The sequence below is a fragment of the Lissotriton helveticus genome, chromosome 10, assembly GCF_964261635.1.
Source record: "Lissotriton helveticus chromosome 10, aLisHel1.1, whole genome shotgun sequence".
In the NCBI taxonomy this organism is placed as follows: Eukaryota; Metazoa; Chordata; class Amphibia; order Caudata; family Salamandridae; genus Lissotriton; species Lissotriton helveticus.
In genome coordinates, this window is record NC_136071.1 from 1,120,858,811 (window position 1) to 1,120,886,174 (window position 27,364).

At 45.2% G+C, this 27,364-nt stretch overlaps 1 protein-coding gene across 3 annotated transcripts in view; it reads right to left on the reverse strand.

Moving 5' to 3' along the window:
• Positions 1-5,552: 5,552 nt before the first annotated feature.
• POMGNT2 (protein O-linked mannose N-acetylglucosaminyltransferase 2 (beta 1,4-)) overlaps positions 5,553-27,364 on the reverse strand; it is a 140,856-nt gene continuing 119,044 nt past the window's right edge. For all 3 annotated transcript variants that reach the window (XM_078663902.1, XM_078663904.1, XM_078663903.1), the window contains one exon: positions 5,553-9,870. In XM_078663902.1, the coding sequence (XP_078520028.1) occupies positions 8,042-9,778 (1,737 nt within the window). In that variant the 5' untranslated portion in view covers positions 9,779-9,870 and the 3' untranslated portion in view covers positions 5,553-8,041. The remainder of the gene's footprint in view (positions 9,871-27,364) is intronic.

Consider the following 27,364-nt stretch of genomic DNA (forward strand, 5'->3'; position numbering starts at 1 on the left):
AACCCTATTGATCCTTACGTGCTCCAAAGAGTCCGTCAGCACGTCACACCAGACTGGATTCGGAAAGTGAGAAGAGCGAAGAACGAAGAACCCCCTCCCTCCCATGGGGACAGTTTTTATACCTTTTCTGACTAACTAAAGTATCTTTATCGCACATTTTTGCTGTCAATCCAAACTTTCAATTGGCTGAGCCATGTCAGTCCACAGTTAGGTCATGCTCTCCTGACCCAGTCCGGGGCCTCATCATAGCCCTTATTGTTCTTAGTTTCACCATCCTTTTTGCTTCCTCAAAAAGATACTTTTTCCCAGGGAGAATCTTTACACTTCCTAATCTTGGCAGGCCATACAGCATCCTGTCCTTGGCTATGACTACAAGAACACATTCGACTCGACCACAATTGTTACTGCATTAAACGTTGTTTGTTCAGCAAAAAAGACTCTTTCGTCTGCGCATGAGTGAAGACTTTACTCTGGTCAAGTTTCATAGACTGTAGCACTGCCAGCCATTTTCTTAGGCCCATTCGTAAAACTAATGTATAAACAAACACAAGACATCAATTTATGAAAGAAATAGAATTCGTTCTGTTACCCACCCAACTTTGCTAATTATTAACCCATTAATAAATGTTACCTAGCCAAAGCATTTTAGCAACAAACAGATTAAGCCACACAAAGACGAAAAGACAAAACATGAGCACACGAAAATAAGCACATGCCATTAATTAAAACAGCCGCATTTAATTCTGACATAACAATAGACAAAATTAGTTTATTATTTTCCACAAACAAGCTTTTGCAACATAAAGCACATATATTGGCACACATATTAGTCCCCATGTATCATGATTAGCAGTTTAATCTAGGTTGGTTAAAAATATTCACTCCACACATGTTAATTCAATTATTTTGTTATGGAAGTTTAACTTTGCGAGCTAAAACAAATTTAATTTAAAATCTCGCTTCATCAAAGGCATTAAACTTCGGTGCTGATTTTATCCCAAAGGGAAGCACCTTGAACTGTTGTTTGAATTGCTTGCCACAAACCTGAGGAATTCCTTGTACCCGCTGTTCACTGGGATATGGAAGAAGGGGTCCTTCAGGTTTATGATGTCCTTGTTGTCTACTACCTTCAGCATCTACATGACCTACTGGAGCATGGTCATTTTGAATCTTTGGGTCTCCTCAACTCTCTTTGTAACAGTTCTTTCACCTCCTGTTGTATTAGTTTGAGTTCTTGTTCCTTGTGAAATATTTTCTTTATTTATACATTCGGAGTTTTTCCTTCCATTTCCATTCAATACAGTGTTAAATTATGCTGAACACCAAATTGCCCAAGATGATCTCTGTCTACTCAGGGAGAATTCCTCCAATTTGACCCCTAATGGTGTTAGATGTAAGGAGTATTTCTCTGAACAGCCAATTAGAGGTTGCTGATGACTCTCGTGGGATCTGATTTTTCCACTTGCACCCCTCAGAAGGACTGCCTCTGGTTGGTGCTGCCATGAGAGGCCAGATCCCTCTACCGTGGTCGGTTGTGTTGTCTGCAGCAGGGTAGGGTGGAAAAACGCCTCTGCCCTTCGGTCTCTTTATTGGAGTTATGCCTCACTTAAAGTCTCCCCCAGAATTGTAAGACTCGCATGGCCTTGAGAGTGTTGTTGTCCTTCCTTTGTTGTAGAGACTCATCCACAGCAGACTCAAACAAGCTCTCCTCTGTGAAGGCCATGTTAATCACAGAGTCTTGCACTTCTTGCCCAAAGGCGAGACCCTAGGCCAAGCATGTCTTATGAGTGTGGTACTTGTGCAGTGTTACCCGTTTGCAGTATCAGCTGTGTTCAGGGTGATATGAGGCAAGCGTTGGCTATCATTTTGCCCTATTAGATTATCCCTTTGACCCTTTTCCTATATTCATCTGGGAGAAGTTCCATTAACCCCTCTATTTCCTGCTCCTGTTATTGCCAAACCTATTTAATAAAGCACTGGTGTTTGTGATCCTCCAATGTGTAGCAGCTGATCTTTCTATATTTCAGCCTACCATTTCTATTCTCAGTTTGTCTGGTGGTGGCTGATGGACGAGGGAGCGTTGGCCCTTTCCTGGCCATTGAAACTATAATTTAGTCAATCAATTAATACATAAATATAGGGCCCTGAGGGCTTGTATTTTTCTCAACAGTGAGTGTCACAAGTTTTATGCATGCTGGCTCCTTGAAAGCTTCTTTGTCCTGATCTATAATGCTGGGTTGCAGGGGCAAAAAAAACAGTCTTTTCCTTTGCGCTTATAGTGTTGTTTCAAATAGGAACCATGCCTCTGCCTGCTCATACCCTAGGTATGCTACTTAGCTGTCTGCTGCTCTTTTAGAGAGTGAATTATATATTGATAGTTAATTAGGTGGTGAAGGCCTAGAGGGTTCTGCATGGAAATCTTCCTTAGGCATATCTCTGTCTAAGTCGTCCCATATCTCTTGTTCCTGTGATGTGTCAACTATGGGTTTAAAGATGTATATATGCCATCTGACTGACAGAACTCTTACTGTTCTGCCTCTTGAAGTACAGGAGTTAAGGGCGGTTTCAGTTCAGCCTGTCTCTTGTTTCACTTATTGTTTTTTGTTGTATTCGAAACCTCTTGAGGGAGTCGTCAACATCCCTTTTTTTACAACACCATCTCCATTTAGGCTTCGCACCTCCTTTTTGTCCATTCGATATTAAGTGTCCACTGTTCGACGTCATCATCGCCTCTACCATTTATTACAAGTACTCCTTTTTCCTCACCCCATTCTGATCCCCTTTCAAAACGGAGTTGGGGGGGTGGGAGGTTTGCCCTCGAGGCTGTCTTTTGTCTTCGACCCTTGAAGTGCTTTTGATTTCATTTTACCTTTGATTACCTTATGTTTTATTATCAAGATTGATTTCTGAAACTTCGAGCCCAAACGTTAGACCCTAGAGTATTTTTGTGCTTGTGCTTTGGGGGGTTTCTATGTCCCGTTGTGGCTTTTTGTGAGCCTCTTCTCCCCATGGCTCAGTGTATGCCTTGTCCTTGATGTCCAGTCCATGATCTCGCTGGGCCTCTACTGTATCTTGGACAAGTTCCTCATTGTTGGAGAGCCTCAGTTCCTTAAAGGACTATTTGGTCTGCTTCCACATTGCCATGGCAAAATGTTCCCACCTTTATTTCTCTCTTCTCTATTCCATTCTACTCTATGCCACAATACTCTTAAGCCACGCCTCTCCACTCTGCTCTACCCCACTCTACACCAGTTCACTCTACTCTACGCTACTCCACTCCAGGCCACTGCATGTCACTCCACTGTAAGCCACTTTATGCCAATCCCCTCTATGCCACTCTGTGTCACTCCTCTCTATGAAATAAAAATGTAGTTTATAGAGCGCGCAACTACCCTGAGGTGGTCAGGGGCCAAAGCTCTGAGAGATAAATCCTGATCCTTCAGAAAGAGTCAGAGATAATTCAAAATGTGATTTATTAAAGAGGCAAGTTTTAAGAGCATTCCGAAAACAGAGCATCTCAGATTTTCTTTAAGATTTCCAGTTTGGTGCTGCAGGCAATGAAGCGCCTGACCCCCACCCCTTTGAATTTTTTAATTTGGGGACCACTCAGTTTCGAGCTGAGAATTCTGTTGAGCAGGTACCATTTAAAGCGATGTCTGAGATATTTTGGTCCCATCCCATCAAGTGTTTTAAAGGCAGTAAAGAGTGCCTTGAATTAAATTCTATTCTTCACCGTCAAACAATAAAGCTGTGCAAGACCTTGGGAGACAGAATTAAATTTGGGCATTCCCATAAGAAGTTGTGCTGTCGCGTTCTGATGTTTTTGCATTTTTTGTAAGTCTCTTTTTTTTATATTGATGAAGACTGCATTACAGTAGTATGTAATGAGAGTGGACACTACGCCTTTCCTTAGATCGGTCGGAACGAACTGTAACATTTTCCTCAGCATTTTGATGAAGTAAAAAGATCCTGATGTAATAGTGTTGATATGTCTCTCAAAAGAGAGGTTAATATCAAAGACAACTCCTAGGTTTTTTGCTTTAGGGACAGGAATAAGTGTTGTAACGAGTCTTAGCTAAACAGCAATACCTCGTGTTTTGTTTGAGTTCAATTTAAGGTAGTTCTGAGACATCCATTTTCCAATCTGTACCATCCAATCAGCGAATTTCGTGGCAGTATCTTCTCGGTTACTGGCCACAGTATGGCACTTTATTACTTCACGCTACGCCACTTCACACTGTGACACTTTACTCCACTCTATGCTACAACACTCCATTCCACTCTAGGCACTCCACTCTGTAGCACTTCACTATCCTTGACGACACTTTATTCCACTCTGAGACACTTTACTCTATGCTATGCCAATTAATGCCCCTTCACTCTGTCACCCCACTCTGACACTTTACTCCACTCTATGCCACTCCAGTTTAAAAGTGCACTCGACAACACTCAGTATAAGCTTTTCCACTGTACTCCACAACACTCTACACCACTCCACAACCCTGCACTCTATGACAATTCACTTCTCTCTCCTCTATGCCACTTAACTTCACCTCACACTATGCCACTCTGTTATACTCTACACTACACTATTCAACTCTACTCGACTCTGTGCTCCTCTACTCCACTCTAATTAGTGAAGTGGGAGAGGTGTGGCGCCGCGGCCAGGGCGACTGACGCTGGAATCTGGGGACCACGGTTCGATCCCCGGCTCCCGCGGCAGGTTAGCCCAGCACCATGTGACTCTGGGCAATAGCTCGCTTAATCTTCCCGACGGCCCCCCAGCGCCTAGAGACCCTTACGGGTGATTGTGCGCTTTACAAATGTGGACTTTACTTTTACACTCCATTCCACTATACTACATTCCATTCTATTACACTCCATGCCACAACACTTTACGCTACTCTCCTCTACGTCACAAATGTTTAGCCATGATGAACAGCAGCCACGCTGGTGTGCAACATGGCTAAAACACATTGACAAAGCCAATAGCTCTTGCAGAAGAAAGACCTGTTGGCTTTGCCAATGCTTGTTTATTCTCTGCCCACGTCAGTCTGCTCACCTTCGGTGTTCCTCAGTGGTTTTTCTCTGCTTATTTGGTGTTTTCTCTCTCTTTGCCAGTCCTCGTAGCTCCTCTTCCCTCCACAGTGGTTTTTAACCCCTTCTACGCTCATGACGAGCTCAGCTCGTCATGGGCGTAACCTGCGCTACGCGGATGACGAGCTGAGCTCGTCATGTAACGCAGGTTTTTTTTAAATCGCAGCGCGCAGCAGGAAAACCGCTAGCGCGCATGCGGTTAACGGGAAAATGATTATTCTCAGTGCAGTTTCTTCTTCCTCGACTTCCTCGACTTTAGAAAAACATTAAAATCTATCTGGACACTCTGGAGGAGTCTTTCATGGTATTTCAAGTGCTTACAGAGTACAAGAAAATGATAAAAACGAAAATGCATCCGCAGCAAACTTTTATACTGAAACCAGGTACTCGTTTTTCTAAACAACATATATAATAAAATGCAGCCAATGAGTAAAAAACACAACAGACGGCAAAGCTTTTAAATAACCATCCACAGTTTTATTTCCATCTCTGCAAGAATCTCAGGTACATGTACATGAAGAGAAACAGGAGAATAGCTACGGGTACAAATGATCAGCTGGTGTAAAGGAGACAGGATTCCAACAGGAAAGAGATGTATTCTCTTCCCGCATGTTCACTGCTAAAATCAATTAAAATCATGAGGACCAGATAAGTATGGAGGACAATTATGTCATAATCCTGTCTTTGCATTTGGATCTATTTTGCAAATAAATGCAGTTTGCCCTTACGTCACGCGTTAGACCTTCATCCATTCCCAGTTTTCAGGCAACACCACTTTGCATGCTGGGGCGTGTAGGCCTAAATTTATAATGGGTAAATTGAAAGTTCCAGCACCAGAATGCAAAGTGATGAATGGTATAAAACCAGAACTATATGAAGAGGCCACTCCACTCTGCTCCACTGCACTCTATGCCACTGCACTCTACGCCAATGCAATTGTCGAAGGGATTCTGCTCAGAAGCAGAACTATGCCTGGAACCACAGAAACACTGTCTCACTATCTTAACCCTGCTCCAACTTCTAAACCTGTGGGCGGGCCCCTCTCTAGAGATCTGTGTGCAACCTGCGGGCCACGGGTTCAAGCTCCAAGATGAGCAATTCATCCTCCTGCCTTTCTGGGGTCGGTAAAGTGAGTACCACTGAATAACACCTATCAGTGAGGCTATTCAGGTTGTGGTGTAAACAATCAGTAATATTACATCAAAATAATATGCTATGAACAGTGGGCTGGAAATCCTGGATGTGTTCTGTGCTTAACCAAGCTCCAAAATAAATAAAACAAACAAATAAATAAATAAATAAATATGGGAATAAAGCAGAAATTATTTATGAACCAGTCTTTTCTGTATACATATCTGTAGGGATCTTTCAGGACTGAGTAATAACAATAGTACTACCAATAAGAGTAATCTTAACCCTTCTAGTGATATGTCATCTAAGGGATATTTCAGGACCGCAGAGAGCTCGTGCTCCGAGAACAGGATGGCAGCGGTGATCAGAATGTTATTGATTATAATGCCACTTTTCAACATAATGGAAACCTAGCTCACAAACTAATTAAATGTGCCAACATATCTTCTGCATCGTTACATATGATCAATTGGGGTTTTCGATGTACAATATGAATACTAACATTTAGGGTCGGTAGAGCTAGTCTTGTAATGTACTTAGCTGCCTTGTGAAATTGTTGTGACCCCTCTTCTAATCAAGTTTAGTGGAAATGTAAACAATACTGAGTAACCCAGTACAACAGTCAACCTCTGGCACAGGGGCCAAAGAGCTCAAGGGTCCACCCCACTGAAATCCTAGCTCACACCCTACTGATCGAGGAGGCCATAGTGCTCCAACCAGACACCAATAATTTAAGTAGGGCGGAGCTGCAACTGCCTTGTGCTAATTTCATCTAACCTAATCCTCATGAAAAAAACACAATGCAATTTATAAAACATTCAAACTCTACTAACTCATTGCACCACACATAAAGGAAAAAGAAAACATGTTAGTCTAGTAATAAATTAATACAGCATAAACACATTCTTTCATTTGTAGGGGAATATACTATTAGTTCTACCTAATTATTCAAGAATAGAAAATGCAGAGACAATTCCCAACAATATGCCTACAATAATTTGGGGCAAAGGGAACGTAGATTATAAAAAGCGGTGATTGTCAACCTAAAGAATAGTAAAACATAATCAGTTTCTGACTATCCACTAGGACATACATGACTATGTATGATATACATTTACTCATAAAATTACATATGGTAAATTCAGAGGGGGTTTGTTTTCAAAATCTGATGGTTAATTTTAAAACCTCACCTGGATTTGTAATTTTGTAGGGTGACAATTCCTGTCTTTACAAGCATCACATTTCCGGCACATGTGCTCACATGATTTAGCAAAGCTTGTTTCAGCTATAATCACTAAAGCTCTCACCCTTTTACTGTCCTCAATCCACTCCAGGAATGAGCCCTTTAAAACACCCTTATTTAAAAGGCATTTTCAGAAGGTCCTAAAAACCTTCAACAGACAACCATTTCCCAAGGTCCTAACTCTTAGTAAATTACAGATAAAAAGGGCAGATGTCACGAATGCAATCTGACCTACGCAAACACAGAAGGCCAGGAAACTGTCCTTGTAATATCTACAGCTTAAGCACTGATGTTCTGCCTACAATACACGACTAATACAAGGTTTACAACTCAACTCTGCCCTCCAAGTAAATGCATTGCTTAATCAGTTTCAGAATTGATGCTACTTGCTTGGACTCTAGGGATCACTGGTCTCACCTGGGGTGAACAATGCTCAAGTACGCAATAAACAACAGAAACGTAGGTACCAAGATGTTGAGATTCTTCCCAGCCATCACGAATAATAAATTAAAAGCTTACAACAATAGTAACAAAAGCAGAGGCTGATTCTTGGACGGAGGGATGGCCACACTACGTACTGCACACCAGCACCTCTGCGAAGGGACCAAGGAGGGTCTTGTTGAAGATGCAACGGATCCACACCAAGTAGCTCGTGAACGGTTTTATGTTCTCAACAAATGTGTGATTCTGCTGCGACAAGATGTATGGCATGTACGTGTTTTCACCTTGTTCTTGGATCCACACTTCATACTTCACATCTCGGACTTTCAGGTACTTCAGGTTCCACGGGATCTGCCAAGCCACCGTGAGTTTTGCCTCACTAGCCCCCTGCACACTGGCCTGGCACTTGGCACTTCTCACTTTTCCTGGGTATAGGCCAGTTGTCCACTTTTGCTTCTTGGGGCCAGGTTTTGATTTCACAGTCAACCTGATAACTTCGATAAGCGAAGTAATATCCACTTTTGTGTCCTGATATACTCTGAACAGCCACTCGGGGTTGCGGCAGCAGAGGTGGCGCGGCACCTCCTTGCTTTTTATGATGCGTTCCTGGTCCGCTGTGTCTAAATGGGCGAGTCCACCTTGATCCCAAGTTCTCTCAGGGTAGGTTATGGTGTTGGCCTCCTCCAAGTTCTGCCAAGCTATATATGAAAGGTCCATGCCTGGGAGCATTGCTAACGTCTTATAAGGGGTGTAGTGCTCAGGGTTAATGGCATAAGGAAAAAGTTCGACTACGGTGGCACCCCTGGGAAGAAAGAGGGACATCACCAACTGAGCTCCATGCATGCTGACCAGCATGGACGCATTACTTATAAGGCGCACAATATCTGCAAATGAATGGTCTTCCAAGGACACCGAGATTGTTTTCATCTGAAACTCTTGCGCCAGTGCTAAGATGAGTTCAGCCTCGTTTACAATAAGCCTGTTCAGTGTTCGGCTAAACAGTACAATATATTCCTCATTAGAGCTTCCCTCTGTGCTAACGTTCATCTTATCCATGACAAACTTTGTGAACTGTCTGATCTCGTTGCCAGAAACCAGAATGTTTGCCTTGGGGCCCTGAGGCTGTACAAAGCCATACTGGTACCAAGTGGTGATTTTGGTCAATCCTACATAAGACTTGGTGAAGCAAAGAAGCTTTCCCAGGGTCTTCAGCTGCTCTTTCAGGAGAGGCTGTTTATTGGACAACGACTTGTAAAGGTCAAAGTGCAGGCCCTCATTCCAGCCTTCCATAAAGAAAAGTCGTGATTCCTGGCCCAAATCTGGAAATTGCTGCATTGTATAGAAGATTGGGAGAAGATCATCATGGAAGACGTGCATAAGGTTGTCAGGGTTGAATCGATTCATGATGAGAGCGACATCAGGCACAAACACTGGCTTCGGCATGAACTTTAGTGCGGCAGCTGGCAGCTCCACAAAATTAAAGTACTGAGTGTTGTGATCATCCACAGAAGACAGGTCCACCAAGGCAGGCTGGAAACGCCTCGACCCCAAGTTGGGTAACATAATGGAGGCATTACTGTGGAAGAAGACAAACTCCTCTGCCTCAGTAGAGTAACAAAGGGACTCGAAGCGGCAAATGCGGTCGGTATGCATCCTCCCTGTGCAAACCATCCTGGTACCCTCCTCCACGAGCGCCTGAAGGGCTGCATGGTAATCGATGCGCACCTGTGAGATCTCCTGGGATTGGTGTGTTAGCTCCAGCTCCTCCTCGATGATGGAGGCGTGCTCGCGTAATTGGACATACTTCCACAGCACAGCAGCAAGGGCGGACACCAGTAGCGCATTCAGCACTGCTGCTATGTTCATTCTGCACTCCGATCTCTGTTGAGAGCCGCATGGGGAACGGGTAGCTGAAGGCTGGGGTCCTTAATCCACTATGACATGAGGAGAACATTGACCTAGCAAAGAAAAGAAATAAAGAGTAAACTTCTTCATTCAAAAGTGAATGTCCTTTAGTTATTAGTTCAAATCATACTTCTTTAATTGCTTATAAAAATAAAGCAAGCCATGCGTTTTGCAACAAGCGGGGGTCTACACACTTCATATAATTCTCTCTACTCATATTATAAATCTTCATTCTTAAAAAATTTACATTTGATTTGCATTGTTCTCATGGATTGTTTCATTATTTTGCAGAGATCACTTATTTGGGAGGAGATATTAATTATACATCAAACCAGACTTTGGAACCAGAAGATACGCAATATGTTCCTAGATTCCCAACTTGACCGAAATCAAATGATCATGGCAAACTTTTCTCAGCTTAGTACGAATAACTACCAAATAAAATGAACAGGAGCTTTAAGCACTATACAATATAAAAAAAAGGTTGTTTACATTTTTCGCTAAACAGGCCATGCATAGATACTGACTGTGTTGTGCACCAACAACTGAAACCCAAAACACCAAAGATAAAGCAGCACTGGCGTATCCGGGTGCCTTAGCGATCACTAGAGGAAACCCAAAACACCAAAGACAAGCATTTACAATGCAATGGTTTTGCCTTTGTTAAAGTTAGAGCTATTGGCATTGCTCTTGACATTATTTTTATTTATGTTTTTTTAACATAAATAATGGCATTGTCATTTACAATGCCACTAGCTTTATCTCTCGCAAATGACACACACAAACACACACAGAGCCCCCCCCACACACACACCCACACAGATCCCCCCACACACACAGCCACACAGAGCCCCCCACACACACAGCCACACAGAGCCCCCCACACACACAGCCACACAGAGCCCTCCACACACACCCACACAGCACAAGCAGGCAACAGGGGCACATGGAGGCACAAGCAGGCAACAGGGGCACACGGAGGCACAAGCAGGCAACAGGGGCACACGGAGGCACAAGCAGGCAACAGGGGCACACGGAGGCACAAGCAGGCAACAAGGGCACACGGAGGCACAAGCAGGCAACAGGGGCACACGGAGGCACAAGCAGGCAACGGGGGCACACGGAGGCACAAGCAGGCAATAGGGGCACACGGAGGTTCAAGCAGGCAATAGGGGCACACGGAGGCACAAGCAGGCAACAGGCGCACACGGAGGCACAAGCAGGCAACAGGGGCACACGGAGGCACAAGCAGGCAACAGGGGCACGAAAACGGAGGCACAAGCAGGCAACAGGGGCACACGGAGGCACAAGCAGGCAACAGGGGCACACAGAGGCACAAGCAGGCAACAGGGGCACACAGAGGCACAAGCAGGCAACAGGGGCACACGGAGGCACAAGCAGGCAACAGGGGCACACGGAGGCACAAGCATGCAACAGGGGCACAAGCAGGCAACAGGGGCACGAAAACTGAGGCACAAGCAGGCGACAGGGGCACACGGAGGCACAAGCAGGCAACAGGGGCACACTGAGGCACAAGCAGGCAACAGGGGCACACGGAGGCACAAGCAGGCAACAGGGGCACACGGAGGCACAAGCAGGCAACAGGGTCATGAAAACAAGCACAAGCAGGCAAAAGGGTCACAAGCATGAATTGTAATTTAGACGGGGCTGAAGTGGAGAACGGTCAGTTCGGGAAGTAGTGCGGCTGGTGCAGTGGTACCAGGCCGAAAGGTGAGAGGGGCTGTCTGCATCCCAGTTTGGACAGTTTCCACTACCTAACAGGGATTGGTGGGAGGGGGGCGTACTTCTTGCTTGCTTTAGGGCTGTTACTTCGGGGACGCAGTGCACGCTGCTGCCTGCTGCCGCCGGGACACGACAACAGGCAGGGAGAGGACAGGCTAGGAGAGAGCAGGGAGGGGACAGGCTGGGAGAGGGCAGGGAGGGGACAGTCTGGGAGAGGGCAGGCTGGGAGAGGGCAGGTTGGGAGAGGGCAGGTTGGGAGAGGGCAGGCTGGGAGAGGGCAGGCTGGAAGTGGACAGGCTGGAAGTTTAAAGGCTGGGAAAGGACAGGCTGGGAAAGGACAGGCTGGAAGTGGACAGGCTGGGAGAGGACAGGCTGGGAGAGGACAGGCTGGGAAAGGGCAGGGACCATAAAATACATAGATATAAAATCATTTAAGATCCCCCGTCTTGTAACCATGTAACAGACAGACATAGAAAGTAAAAAAATATAAAACATTTATTAATCTTCATAGCGCCTCGAGAGGCTTCGCACCTCCTCCCCTACAAAAAGGGAACGAAAGATACTTATGTAAGGAGAGGATGTATGCAATGCAGCGCCTTGAAGCGAGACCGGGGACTCTGAGATGTCCCCAAGCGCTGCCTGCCGAGAATGGATCAGAAAAGGTGTAACCGCAATGCAGCGCCTGGAAGCGAAGACTTGAGGCTCGGAGCTCCCGCCACACCCACCCTCTGCATAGAAAGTGCCAAAGTTGGTATACACTTAATGCAGCGCCTTGAAGACAGACTCTGGCCTGTCAACGCGGTGGGGGCGGGGGGAGAGGGCTGGGGTTAAGGCTTCGGCGGAGGACGGCCAGGGAGCCGGGTTCAACGGGGTCACCTTGACTCTGACCTTGGACATGTCTGTAGACCCTGGTGCAGCGCCTTGAAGCGGACCATGGGCTTCAGAGTCGCCCACATCCACAGGACGACATGGAGGAGGGGGGGGGGGGGGGGGGGGGGGGGGGAGGGGTACGTGCAGCGCTTTGAAGCGTACCCCACAATCCACAAGAGTAATATCGGATGGGAAGGCAACACCGCGAGGACGTGGCCTAAGGACCAGAGCGGCTGACTGTGGCACTGAAGAAACAAGTTCGAGTCTTGCATCGTCTCAACATCCTGTGATCCTCGGCACACCACTATATCTCCTGTGCCTGAAATAGGATGTGACCGCGTGTGATGTCACCGCTGCTCATATAAAGCGCTCCAATACCTTCGGTCGAGATAGCCTATATAAAACTGAAAATATATAGCAAGCATTGGCAAAGCCAGGTCCCGCCTATGTAAGAGCTGTTGGCTTTGTCAATGTGTTGAAGCCTATTACACACCAGCCTGGCTGCGGTTCAGCATGGGAATGTAATTACCATATTGATTTGCACTTCACTCCGATCTGAGGCGGGCTGGGCTGTCGGGAGGGCGGTGTGACCTGCGGCAGGCAGCGTCGAGAGCCTGATTGCACGGCCTGAGAGCTGGAGGGATGCTGTGAATCAGCTAGAGCGGCAGGTTGGAGAGGCACTTCGCTACAAGCCGCGATTGTGAGGCGCTGGTGTGCCTGGAGCCGGGCCAGCCCCGCGGGCTCCGGGAGGGCTCTGGGAGGGCTCCGGGCCTCGGGGGTACCCGCCCCCCACCCCCGAGGTACCCCCGAGAGGGTGGAGCGGACGGGGGAGAGGCGAGAGAAGAGGCGGAGGTGCCACAGCGCCTTGAAGCCGGCTCAGCTGGGCGCAGATCACCAACCCTCAGAGTACAGGCGGAGGACAGGGACATAGCGCCTTGAAACCGGCTCAGTTGTGTCTACATCACTATCCCTCGGAGCACAGAATGACAGGGACACAGTGCCTCGAGAAGCGGCCGCAACCCGCCCATGAGAAGAGGGGGCAAGGAGAAAAGGCAATACAGCGCCTCGAAACGGGCTCGGCTGGGCGAAGATCACCAACTTTCAGAGCGCAGGAGGACGGGAACATAGCGCCTCGAGAGGCTTCGCACCTCCTCCCCTACAAAAAGGGAACGAAAGATACTTATGTAAGGAGAGGATGTATGCAATGCAGCGCCTTGAAGCGAGACCGGGGACTCTGAGATGTCCCCAAGCGCTGCCTGCCGAGAATGGATCAGAAAAGGTGTAACCGCAATGCAGCGCCTGGAAGCGAAGACTTGAGGCTCGGAGCTCCCGCCACACCAGCCTGGCTGCGGTTCAGCATGGGAATGTAATTACCATATTGATTTGCACTTCACTCCGATCTGAGGCGGGCTGGGCTGTCGGGAGGGCGGTGTGACCTGCGGCAGGCAGCGTCGAGAGCCTGATTGCACGGCCTGAAAGCTGGAGGGATGCTGTGAATCAGCTAGAGCGGCAGGTTGGAGAGGCACTTCTCCGGTCTCCCCGCGGGCGCCGCCATAGTGCTTGCCGTCTTCCTCTCCTTCTTCCCCGGGCTGCGGGGGGCGGGCACTTCCGGCCGGCCGCGCTAGGATTGGCCGGCCGGCCAGTCACGGGGCAGGAGAGACGCAGAAGTGCCGGCAATGCCGGACCAGACTCGGGGGCGTTCCCGGCGTCGCGTGACGTCGGCAAAAGGGAAAGAATGTCAGGAACGCCCCCGTGTCTGGTCCGGCATTGACGGACAGGCCCCTCGTCCAATGGCAAGGCTCCGTTTACGGAGCCAGCCAATCAATGACGAGGGCCGACCCAAAGCACCCTACAGTTCTCAACAGGATTTCGCCTGCGCGAAAAAGCTGCGCAGAGCGCAGCTTTCGCTAGGCAAAACCTAATAAAGCAGCACTGGCGTATCCGGGTGCCTTAGCGATCACTAGAGGAAAAAAGATTCACTTCAGCTTCATGTCGGCTGCCAGGCTAGTACCCTCTACTTTTGCTTTCGATGCTGTGTTGTACTGTTGTCTGTTTTATGTGTAGTTTGGAGCTTTCTTCATTTGTTGAGCTTACAAACTAGTTCTGTGATAACCACTATCTCAACTTTCCTGAAACTTTTCTCCCCTTTGGCCAATAAGCAAGAAAATTCACTGATACAAGATTCACAAATATCGCTCAAAGCTGGCAAAGGAGTGGAGTACAAGAAACAGTGCTTTCCACAGCGAGCCAAGGATTAAAAAACACGGTTGAAATCATCAATGCCAAGTTTCCAAGCGCCTTGTCCTAGGTGACCAGCGTTTCGCTCATTGGTCCAGCAATCTTCTAGTTACCTGGGCTGACCTACTTTGTAAGGGCCCATTTACAGCAGAACTGTTTGCTTTTACCCCAATACAGGTACAAGGACATTTAGAATCTAAAACCCAACATCACTCCTTACAGACCCAAGTGTCTGCTGGGTCAGAATATGCTGCCCTCCTGGGAGTCATCTACGTCTTAGCATTTCACTAAAGGAGATGAGTCTCCTTTCAAAACCCACGTATGGGAATATATTTAATATCAAGAACAACGCTAATTTAAAGACACAGTTTAAACTCTACTAATTTACTAAAAAGGTTAACAAATGGTTTACTGATGTCACTTGCATTTGTCACCCCGAGTGGGACGGGTATGCTCAGACGTGAGTCCTGTGCTCTCCATGCCACTGGAATCAAGCTATCCTGGCTGATGATGGCTGATAGCCAGAAACGGGTCCTAGGATGCTTGATTCCGGTCCAGGGAAGACATAGCTTGGCAGTTCGGGCTGGACTGTTCCTATGAGGCACAGGGTCAAGACTGATTTGCATATGGCCATGTCTGAACTGGGATGGTGTGGTGAGCAAAATAACGATGGATTAAACCCAGATCTGTGACTGGGGGTGAATGTTTTGCCATTGTGCAACATTCCGTCCATCAATTGTTGTTTTTGTATTTGTCACCCTGAGTGGGACGGGTATGCTCAGACGTGAGTCCCGTCCTCTCCATGCCACTGGAATCAAGCTATCCTGGCTGATGAAGGCTGATAGCCAGAAACCGGTCCTAGGATGCTTGATTCCGGTCCAGGGAAGACATGGCTTGGCAGTTCGGGCTGGACTGTTCTCATGAGGCACAGAGTCAAGACTGATTTACATATGGCCATGTCTGAACTGGGGTGGTGTGGTGAGCAAAATAATGATGGATTAAATCTGTGACTGGGGGTGAATGTTTTGCCATTGTGCAACATTCCGTCCATCAATTGTTTTTGCACAGCACACAGCTGAACCAGTCTTTTAAGATGCTTAAAAATATACACATTTCCTCAGATGTGAGCCATGTGCACCAAAACGAGATCACGGTGCTATGCAAGAATTGTGCATAAACCGAAACAATGCACCAATACCAGCTAGGGAACACTGCACCATACAAGAATTGAACATAAAAAAAGCACCACCACCAGCTGGGGAAAACTGGGCAGTACAAGTATTGTACATAAACAAAAATAATGCACCAACACCAGCTAGGGAACATGGCTATGCAAGAACTGTACATAAGCAAAAATAATGCACCAAAACCAGCAGCAGAACACTGTGCTATACAACAAGTCAACATAAACATAATGCACGATCACCAGCTGGGAAACACTGTCTTATGCAAGAACTGTATATACATCGAAATAATGCACCACCATCAGCTATACAAGAATTGTACATAAACAGTCATAATGCACCAAAACCAGCTAGGGAACACTGCGCCCTGCAAGAACTATACATAACAAAATAATCAAGAACATTGCAGCAAAAAATTTCAGCAGTTACTTTTTATTAAGTTTATAGTATGTATTTGTTTTCTATGCCCGCGCTTTTCCACATCCGTTTGCAAAGGGGCGTCTAATTCCAGTTGATGTCCGATTTCCTGAAAGATAAGTCTTTTAATGGGGGCGCGTGGAGCATGCAGCTCCCAGTCACGGTGCTCTGGTTTGTAATAATGTACCGTCAGCATACATACCGCACAGATTACCATAATGAGGTGCACTGGCGCAGTCCCGCCGAAGGCGCGTGCCGCCTCTCGCCGCCGCGAGACCCCTGGGGGAGGCAATTAGACGCCCCGTTCACAGCTGCGCGTTTCATCAGAGTTAAAAATATTTTAGTCTAGTCGGGGCTGTCAGTGTGGAAACGAACAGAATTTCCGTTTCAAAGAACTGCAAAGCCAGCGATAAATTACATTTGCTTTCTAAATCCTGCTTTCTTCGGTTAAAATGTTCTTCCGTTCTGCTCATTCTATAAGAAAGGAGTATGTATGTTATCATGAAACCGTTTGCCTGTCCATATGTCATGAACACCAGCTAGCAAGCACTCAAAGATTTGACCCTAAATCAATTCATTTTAATGTGATACTTTGCAAATGATTAAAAAGCTTTAAGGGGCCGGCTGGTGAACTGAAAAAAGAGGTCTCTTAATCCGGCTCGTCATTCAACAACAGGCAGTCTGGAATGTCCCTTTGTTTGAGGAGGTCAGCTTGGGTTTTGAGATATCCCGTGACATCAACCACCTGGGCTCTCTAATGGTTAGCCTCGGTTTTGTTTGATATTTCCTGTTGCTTGAAAGCGGATTGTGGGTTTTGTTTCTACCATTGGCAACCTCCTCTCACGCGCTTGCTTTGCCAAATGCCCCTAAAGATGTCCATCTGTCCCACAGCACTGATGGCCAGTCACATGGGGTTGGAGGTCAGTGGTAAGCCTGGGCCAACGACACACGCTGCATTAAAGGGCGTCGAAGGTTACATGGCTGACGAGGGCACATACTGCTCCTGCGCTACAAAGACCATCCGCGGATATCCAGATCTCCTTCAGTCCTCGATGTAACCAATGAAGCCATCTGTGGCAACGGCACCAAGAGATTTGCATCTCAACATCTGCATCCGGCCTCCCGTCTTCTCTTTAGGCGCTCCATCCTCCAGCCCTCTGTGACCAACGCCTCAGTTCTCTGGGTCTGTGTGCGGTGGTGGCTCCTACATGAACTATATAACCATATGAAAACAAAGCTTCAGATCATTGGATGCTAGAACATGGAGCACCAAATTATAGCATTAGCCTACATTGGTACTTCATTTGACAACACCCATAAAAAATGGACTGTGGTTAAAATAGCATCTGGATTTTGGTTCATCAGTAACAGTGACGTGTTCCAGTGTCCAGCCCCATGGCCTACACAAGTCAACGCTACGCCTCTGCAATAGAGACCTATACATACTACTTCTGAGCAGGGGTGATAAACAGTGGCAGAGCAGCAACAGAAGAAAAGAATAGAGCACGTATCGAAGTAATGGCTCATGGTCAGGGAGCAAATGGCAGAAGACAAACGCTGCAGATGAAACGCCCAACGGCCGGAGTAGGAGCAGCGTATCTGGGCAGTTGTCTAACCTTGTGCGAGTCAGGTTTTGTAAAGTGCACTTCCTTGGTCTCTTTGTACTGCTGGGGGCAGTGGAATTGCACACTAGAGATTCATAGTTTTCCCAACATAGGGCCCTGTTCACAATGTACATTTATACACTGCACCTAGGGGTAACTTCACACTTTTTTGCTATTCACCATTTTGGAGTGTAAAGTTACTCCTAAGTCTAGACCTACAAGTCCACATGTACATGTTAATATGTGTAACTTCACGAATAGGCAGAAGTTTCCACCACCAGGGTGGAGATCTCCATATGGAAAAGTGTAGAAAAATGCATGAAAGTGATATTCATCTTTAAAAATAATATTGAAATATTTTATTATAAAATATGATGTGATTTTTATATATAGTTAATTTTTTATATTTATTTTAACTCCAGAATCTATAAATGAATCAAATAAAATGTCACAGTACATTAACTTAAATGTCTATTTAATCATTTACAAATATTTGTTCAATCTAATAATAATACCTTTCAATATGAAAAGTTTTGCATAGAATTCATTTTAAATACTAATTACTATTTCACAAAAACTTGACAGTTATAATTTAAATCACTTATTTAGTAATTATATATAGAGAATTAGTAAATAGATTATTTAGTAAGGAATACATTTGAATTCCTATATATATGGATTCAAAAACAAATATATATGTAGCCATTCAAATAAAAAAAAATGTCTACATAATTTGATTTATTTTTATGTTATTTCCAATGGGGAGTTATGTCCAGTCCCAGTGTCTATTGTTTTTATGGAAGCATGGTACAGTACATGTGACTAGCCTTGTGAGGTGCTGTACTTTCTCCAAGGCTGGGCTGGAGTACATTTACACCTGTTTTGGGACTTTTTTGTCTGTAATAGCCCTTGCAGTACAGTATGTGAATAGCAATTGGCTTACTTGTGCGGGTGGGCATTTTGTTTTTGCATGTTTTTCCCTAAATTCCTTCCATTTAGATGCAAGTATTCCTAATTTTCCCCGTCACTCTGGCATTTACTACTTAAACATAGACTTATGTGTGCAGCGCTCTCCGCACTCATGGCAGGGATCATCACATAGAAAAGATAGGAGAGACGGAGTTGGAGATCTCCACATATAGGTTTGTGACCTGCAATTTGCAGTACTATTACTAAACGTACCCCGAAATCGTTTACGAATACGCCCCAATGTGTTCCATAGGGGTGGTCTGGTCATAAGTAAGTATGGTTGTGTGGTCTTCTGGGAGTGGGTTTCCTCATGGCTGTGCTCCATGGACAGTGGGAGAAGGTGGATATCATCTCCTTTGTGAAAGTATGTACCACTGTGTCTGGTGATACAGGTGTTCACAGATGTTTGCATCGAAGGGTCCTCTCCTAAGCATGTGCGAGCTAGGATAATGCTGTGTGTGTGATTGTGCTAGCGTTGGGGTCATTAGGAAAAGTTGGTCTTGCACCTTTATTCTTCAGTCAAAGCCTTTGCTGGGTGAATATTTAGAGTTGCCCGATACTGAATCTTTAAAAGTCTTTGTTTCACTGTCCTCGTGTATATCTGTGCTGTCATGTCCATTGTCAGTAAGTCTCCCTATTGCAGAGGTCTTCAAACTTTTGGATGCCGAGATCCCCTTGTCAACATTTTCAAGCGAAAGGACCCCCTCCTGACAAAAATTTCTAAACCTCTAGGTTATGAGGAAGGTGAGGACCAAATTATGCGACAGGCTTGACTAAATTGTGTGAGTAGAAAATGTAAATAATGTTCTGTGATGCTGCGTATTTTGAGGTAGCATTGCTTTATTATTTAGAATTTTTTTAAACACAGTAACACCGAGGAAAGATTTCACCACATCAGTACCAGTTTATAACCAAAATACAGCAATTAACATCAGAAAGATGTCTAGTCAACCTCTGTGAAGGGCCTCCCAATCCGCAGGAATACGCGCTGCCACATTAGAAGCTCACCTGGCCACGGCCGGGAGCAGCAAGGGTGCATTCAAGCCGTGGCGGTCTTGTGCAGAGTTAAGAAGTTTACCCATGCCCCTTTCCTCTCACCCCCTTCCTTCCATCCCTCTCTTCTCTCCTCTCCCAACCCCGGATCCCTCTCTCGCATTGCAGGCAGATGGTTATTAGCCCCAGGACACCTTTTGGTAACAGTAGCGCACTACAAATGTAAATAATAGGCAGAAGCAGGGGATATCCACTAGACCCGAACTTCGGGGGGTTGGGTGGTCTTAACACTCCCAGCCAGGGCTTTTCCAAGCACTGGTCGCACACGGTGCAACAGTCTTTCCACCTTCTCCATGAATTTACTCACCAACAATACACCTCATCTCTCTATAGCACCTGTCTGACAAACATTTCATTTTTTTTTTATAGCGCTACTCATAGTTTACTCACACTCAGTTCTGTGATGTGCATGGTACATCTTCTTTGTACCAGGCACTTTACCCTCTGCACTGTGTGGGTGACAAGAGTGCCCATGTGACTGCACAGTGAGCAATGCAACAGTGTGAGAGTAGGGTAAAAGGAGTGACTGCAGGGTGAGTGAGGTGACCATATGAATTTGGGTTCGGCTGTAAGTGCAGAGTGGGACGAATTAGTGCATGGTTAGTGATGGCCCTGTTTGAGTGAGCTACAGATTGAGCAGTAAGGAGGGGACAGGCGAGTGAAGTGTCACATGAGTGCAGGGTGAGAAGTGTGCTCGTGTGACTGCAGGGTGAGGTACAGAGTGAACAATGCAAGCAAAGTTTTAGTGCAGATTGATCACTGTGAGTGCAGGGTGAGCGGGTGAATGGTGTGAGTGCATGGTGATCGGTGTGAGTGCATGGTGATCGGTGTGAGTGCACTGTGATCAGTGTGAGTGCATTGTGATCACTGTGAGTGCAGGGTGAGCGGGTGAATGGTGTGAGTGCATGGTGATTGGTGTGAGTTCAGGGTGAGTGGGTGAATGTTGTGAGTGCACTGTGATCAGTGTGAGTGCACTGTGATCAGTGTGAGTGCATTGTGATCACTGTGAGTGCAGGGTGAGCGGGTGAATGGTGTGAGTGCATGGTGATTGGTGTGAGTGCATGGTGATTGGTGTGAGTGCATGGTGATCAGTGTGAGTGCATGGTGATCAGTGTGAGTGCATGGTGATCAGTGTGAGTGCATGGTGATCAGTGTGAGTGCATGGTGATCAGTGTGAGTGCATTGTGATCACTGGGAGTGCAGGGTGAAAGTGAAGGCGAGAATGAGAAGTGAGTAGTCTGAAAGCTGGGTGCATTCCCAGAAACTTGAAGTGTGGGTTTCAGATATAAGTTAAACTATTGCTATAATGGCATTAATCAGGGTTCGAGGGTGGAGGAAATAAATAATGTGCTGATCCTGCAACAAACTTCCAGTCTAGTGATTAGGGTTACCAGCTCATTATTGTGATGGCCCAGAAATAAGCAGTCACCTACAGCTGTATTTTTTGCACTTATCTGTGAATACTTAGAACAGCAAATATAAATAGAAAGCACTTTTAATTGTGTTCTAGGGATGCCTCAATGATCCATGACTAATAATTAAAGAGAATAAAGACAGAAAAGTCACATAACTAATTAATATATACTTTTTTTATTTATAACTCTATTTAGTGTCAAGAGCAGGTCTCCGCAGGATCTTTAAACAACACATAGCAGGCATGTTTCTTTTGGCAACCCAACTTTATATTTCTTTTCATTAAATGCATTCTCACACTACAGCAGTAAGTGTAAAAATACAAATGTAAGGAATAGGCAGTGGGGGCCCAGGGGCTACTGGAACCATAAAAAAACTAAGCTTTGGTAATCAGTTAACAAAGGCATGTAAATATGCTAATGGTCTTTAAAGACCTGTGAAAAACTCGGCCGGAGATAAGACTCCAGACACTGCCCAGCCGAGGCCCCAGGAGCGGGAGCTGCACTGCAGCAGCCCGGGCTGAGACACAGGATGGGGGAGGAGGGGGGCTGAAGCCCTGGAGCCCAGGGCAGAAGTGACACTGTGAAGGAGCGACCCCCTTTGCATCGCACCACGGCCCCCCTGGGGGTCGCGCCCCACAGTTTGAAGACCCCTGCCCTATTGTCATATTTGGGAAATAATCTATGCCTCAACAGTCAGTTAAACTGGATTTTGTTAAATTATGCTTGGATGAGTGCTGGAAAACAGATGTTGGGTCATTATCTTTGAATAGTCTCTGAAAAAGTTGATAAAATCATTATGATGGACGACTGAAAGAGAAAAGTGGTAAAGTGCTATAAGAGTAGGGTCTGTGCTGAACAACTTCTGTAGATGTGTGACCAATGCAAAAAGAACAATTGATGGACAGAATGCAGAACAATGTCATACATTCACCCCAGTACAGAGATGTGGGCCTAAATCCATTGTTTTTTTGCTCCCCATGCCATTCCAGTTTGACCCCAGCCATATGTGAACAGTCCAGCCCGAATTGCCAGGTCAGGTCCTCCCTGGACTGGAAACAAACATCCTAGGACCAGTTTCGTGGTTTCACCCTTCATCAGCCAGGATAGCTTGACTCCAATGGCATGGAGAGCACTAGACCTACTTCAGGGCATTGCCGTCTCACTCGGGGTGACAAATGCAAGAACAGTTGATGGACAAAATGCAGAACAAAGTCATACATTGACCCCAATACAGAGATCTGGGCCTAAATCCATCGATTTTTTCTCCCCATGCCATTCCAGTTTGAACCCAGCCATATGCAAATCAGTCTTGTCTTTTGCTTTCTCAACCGATGTGTGACCAACTCCAGGGTCCTAGCCCGTTGATGTGTGTGTGATGGGTGGAGAAGTGTGGCTCACTGGTTAGAGGAGGCAGACCCTGAAGCAGAGGTCAGACCCGGGACCAGGGTTCAATTCCCGACGCGGCAGGGTCTTGAGCCCAAATATCCACGGACTCGATAATTCTCGCTTCGGTGCCTACTCGAATCATGGGTTCACACTCTGCAGCTCTAGGCATTAGCCTGCTTAATCTCCACTACGGCCCCCCCGCGGCGGGATGCCTGGCTTTCACCTTGGGGAAGCCAGGATGGGTTCCCAAGGCAAGCGCCGAGATGCCTACGGGTAATCGAACGCTATATAAGAACACATAATAATAATAATAATAATAATAATAATAATAATATCAATATGGGACGGGAAACATCCTTTACGACGCAACTTTTACCACGCATTGCCTTTACAACGCAGGTTTTTCAACGCAAGTCATTACAACGAATTGCGCTGGGGAGCGCTCTAGGATAGGTAATAGTTTAATTTACTATCCAACACCTTCCCTACTATCCACGGGGACTGGAGTTGGAATAGTAAATTAAACTATTCACTATCCAGCGCCCCACAACGCAAGTCGTTGTAACGACTTGGGTTGAAAAACCTGCGTTGTAAAAGCATGCGTGGTAAAAGCATGCGTTGTGACAACGTACATCCATATGGGACTGTGACTCGAACTAACAAAGAGGGTACTACACCACCCAACAACTCATTATCTTGAACCATTACTGGATATGGTGCTTATCTGACACTTCTTCATTTGGTGCGACATTAGGATTTTACTAACAACCCAACCCAGATTAAGTCCGCGGGGACAAAATGCGTTGGCTGGGCTGAGGTGCTATTGTTACACTGAATAAAAACTTCAATAAAGTGGATTGAAACTCACGCAGTAGACTCCTGATGAATATGATTGGATATTTAATCCTCAACATTTGATTAATATTTTTGGTAACTTGTTGTACTGCTGTTAATAGAGCAACATTGATCATATAAGTATATGCTCCTTTTTATTTTTTGCCGATCTTGGAGTTTCTGTGACCACAGAGCAGTGGGGTCACGATAATCGGTGCATAGGCAAAATACATGACAACACTATTATGCACTAATGTGACATTCGATGGCCCACACTGCTCTAGTGCTTCTCAACTGTAGAAATGACATCACAACCGATGATAACAAAACTGGTTCCCCACTGTTGTGATGTCATAAAGGTCTTCCAGGCCAGGTGGCAGGTCTCTCTGAGAGCATGTCGGTGCAGCGCTGCTTGTCGGCTTTGACTGTAACAGAAAGCACAGCTGCAGGAAGGGGGAAGGAAAGCAGGGTAGGTGGTAGGTTTTAGTTAAGAATTGCAAGTAAGATATTTATTTTTCACATTTGCGTCAGGGAGGAGGGGGCATGTGACGTATAGCTCTCCCATTATCCTCTGCCTCTGCGCAGTAGTTGAAAGAAGGGGCAGATGATTTTGGGGGCCATAAAAAAACAGAAAATTACAGATGGGTAAAAAGTGAATTATGGGGATATTTTTCACATCAGGGTTCGGAGTGGCATCATAGACAACTCAAGCTTTGCTCTTGTTGTCTATTTGACGTCACTCAGAACTTCTGGTTGAAAACCATACCAAAATTCACTATAACCCATCTATAATGTTGTATTTTCCCTTTACTCATCTGCTACAATCACCACCCTCAACCCTTTCTGAGCCACAATAAAGAGCTAATTTTTCAGCACACAAGGGCGAGAGTCAAAGGAGTTCATGTGCAGATAATTAGATATCATGCGCTGCCACTGGTGTGATTAATGATGCGCCCTCACAGATGCACTAGGAATGCTACATAATTAATGATAACAGCTGTCCCAAGGGGGTTTAAATGCTGTACAAATGGGCACAACATGCCCCCTCGTCACTTCAACGAGATGCAGTGAGTGTCCCATGGGCAAGTGATTAACATTTTTATTACAAAAGAGAAATAAACACCAAAAAATGACCACATAGCCCGAAAGGCCGTCTAGAGACAATATACAACAGTGGTTCTTGACCTGTGGTCTGCGACTGCTTAGAAAATTCAATAAAATTAACAGATTTAAAAAGTGTACATAAATAACGAAGCAAAATGTACAACCGAAGATTTTAAAACGTTCTGTAAATGTGAAGGAATTTGAAACTGGAGGCTAAAACTGTAATTAGTACCCTCAGGCTGATTCGAGGGAGCAGTGCAAGTGCATCAAACAGAATATAGTATGGGCACTGCTTGGACTCATTTGAATTTAGAAAAGCTCCATGTATTTTTTGTGCATTGTTTTGTGGTTCAAATAATCAAAAATGCTTAGGCTGGGTCCTCGGCTTCAAGTAATAACTTAGGGGGGGTCCCCGGGATCCATTAATGATTAAAGAAGGGGTTCACAGAAGTCGAAAGGTTAAGAACAATTGATGCAGAATACAAATATAAAAAAAGACAAGTTTGAACGCGCTAATGATTAACGTATTCAAGCGCATCAATGTATTTTTCTATAGCCTATGAACAGGTAAAGTATTCCACGTCATGGTGGTTATGCCACTGAAAAACTGGCTCAAAGCTTTTCTTATAATTTAGCAGTCTCTGACTACATTTGCTCTCCCGCAAAGTGCGCTTTTTACCAGGTGCAAACTGTGCAACTGGTAAATACTGACAAAATGGCGTTCAGTATTTACCAATAGGCAATTTGCACCCCATTCCAACTTACACAACTATGAAAGGGTCATATTGCACTAATAATGTGTCAAATTTCCAAGTCCATGTTGAGCAAACTTTCACCTGGCAAAAATCATGCAGGCAATAACTTGCACCAGGGTCATAAATATAATTAGGCCCGGGTGAAATGTTACTTACGCTGGAGTCATTTTGCATTACTCTTGTAATCCAAAATCAATAAAAAATACCCGATTAAGCCCGCTTGCATAATTTGGAGTAATTTGGGGCAAAATGCAAAGACAGGAACACAGAAACAGAGCGCGTGCAGCAGTTGGCTGGCACTGTTCCAGTTCTGTTGCATTTATCGTATTTTTCTTAGTGCCAAATACAACCTTGGGTTCATTTTGGTCTCAAGGGTGCATTTTACTCTAGTAAATGGTGATGAATGCAGGGTTATGCTCTTCACGTAATTCTGCTGTACTTTTACATAATTACGCTCCACTAAAAAACTCGAATTAAGCCCCCCGATTTATAATCAGGATTAGCGTCCGACGACGAGGTAATTGTGTGCTCTGGAAGTTACACAAAATATGCAACTTATGTGCAAATTTAGGAGTGCTATTATGTATTAGTCTGAAAGTCAAAAAGGAATGTTAAAAGGTTCCATTTTCAAACGTTCTGCCAGGTCACTTCCATATGATACCATGGCTTAGACAATCACCCCAAAACAAATTAGAACCTTGCAGACTTCACAATGATCTTAAAGAGTGGAACTCGTTTCTGGTTCGAGCAAAATGCACAACCAAGAGACCCCCGGAAAGCAGCAAGGTCATGCAACAATGGCCAAGTTCTACTCACCATTACTGAACTGGCTTGTGATGAGACTTAACAGACTTTAATAATAACTCAGTTTTAGTAGCATTCTTCTTCAGGCCATCTAGCACTCAACGAGCTTAAGGCAGCACCTTTGCTGTTTGAAGTCCCAAAAGGAGGACACTCTAATTTGGAATTAAATATTGTTGGCATACCAATACATGGAGATTGCTAAATGAGCCCATGGCACTCTAGATCCTCTCACCATAGCCTCCATTTAGAGATTAAAGAACATGGGAGGCAGCCACAAAGCCCCCTTGGCTAACATAAATGGTGAACAGGCCCACTACACTAAAAACAAAATAAGAATCCTTTTTTCTTTGCCATCATAATCTGCTTCCCTACAGGTATATTCTATACAGTCTGAAGTAACTGAATGCAGACACAATGACCGCAACAATTTCCAGCCCATCAAAGGTCTACCATTCCAAGCGAAGACACTAGAACATTGTGTTGCTTCTTCACTCAAAGGTTTAATTATTGAAAACAATCTATAGGAACTGTCCGTCGGGCTTCAAATACAAACAGAGCCATCCTAAGCTTTGTTTGTGTTCTCAGAATCCTGGATATAGGCAAAGCCTCCTTATCAGAGACCTCAGTGGGTGGGGCCTTCAACACCAGCGAGGACTCCATCCTCAAGTAGTGACATTCTATACTGGATCACCTCTTCCCTTCAGTGGCAATACAAAAGAACACACAATAACACTGATTTTTAATGAGCCATAAGACTTAATATCCTTCTAAATTTGTAGCCTCCGTTTAACACTTCACAGCCATGACACCATGATACCAATATGACATGATGATTGTCCCTAGCAAAAAGAATTTGGATTGATGTGATCAGCTGTAACACAAACTATAGGTATATGTTAAAATCAACTTATGTAATAGTAATGTGTCACATTTAAAATGAACGTGCCAAGTCACAAAGTATGCTGCTGGGTTGTTTATACTTAAAGTAAAAGAAGGTTTTCCTAAAAAAATAAAATAATACATTGGAAAAGAAAAAAGACAAACATTGAGTTTGCTGTATCTTGTAAGCAGGTACTGTGATATCTTTGTGATGGGAAAGCTATTCTTCTGTTTGGTGATGGGCATTAGTCTTTTCACTGGTTGGTGAAGAGGTAAAAGATGGATACTGCAA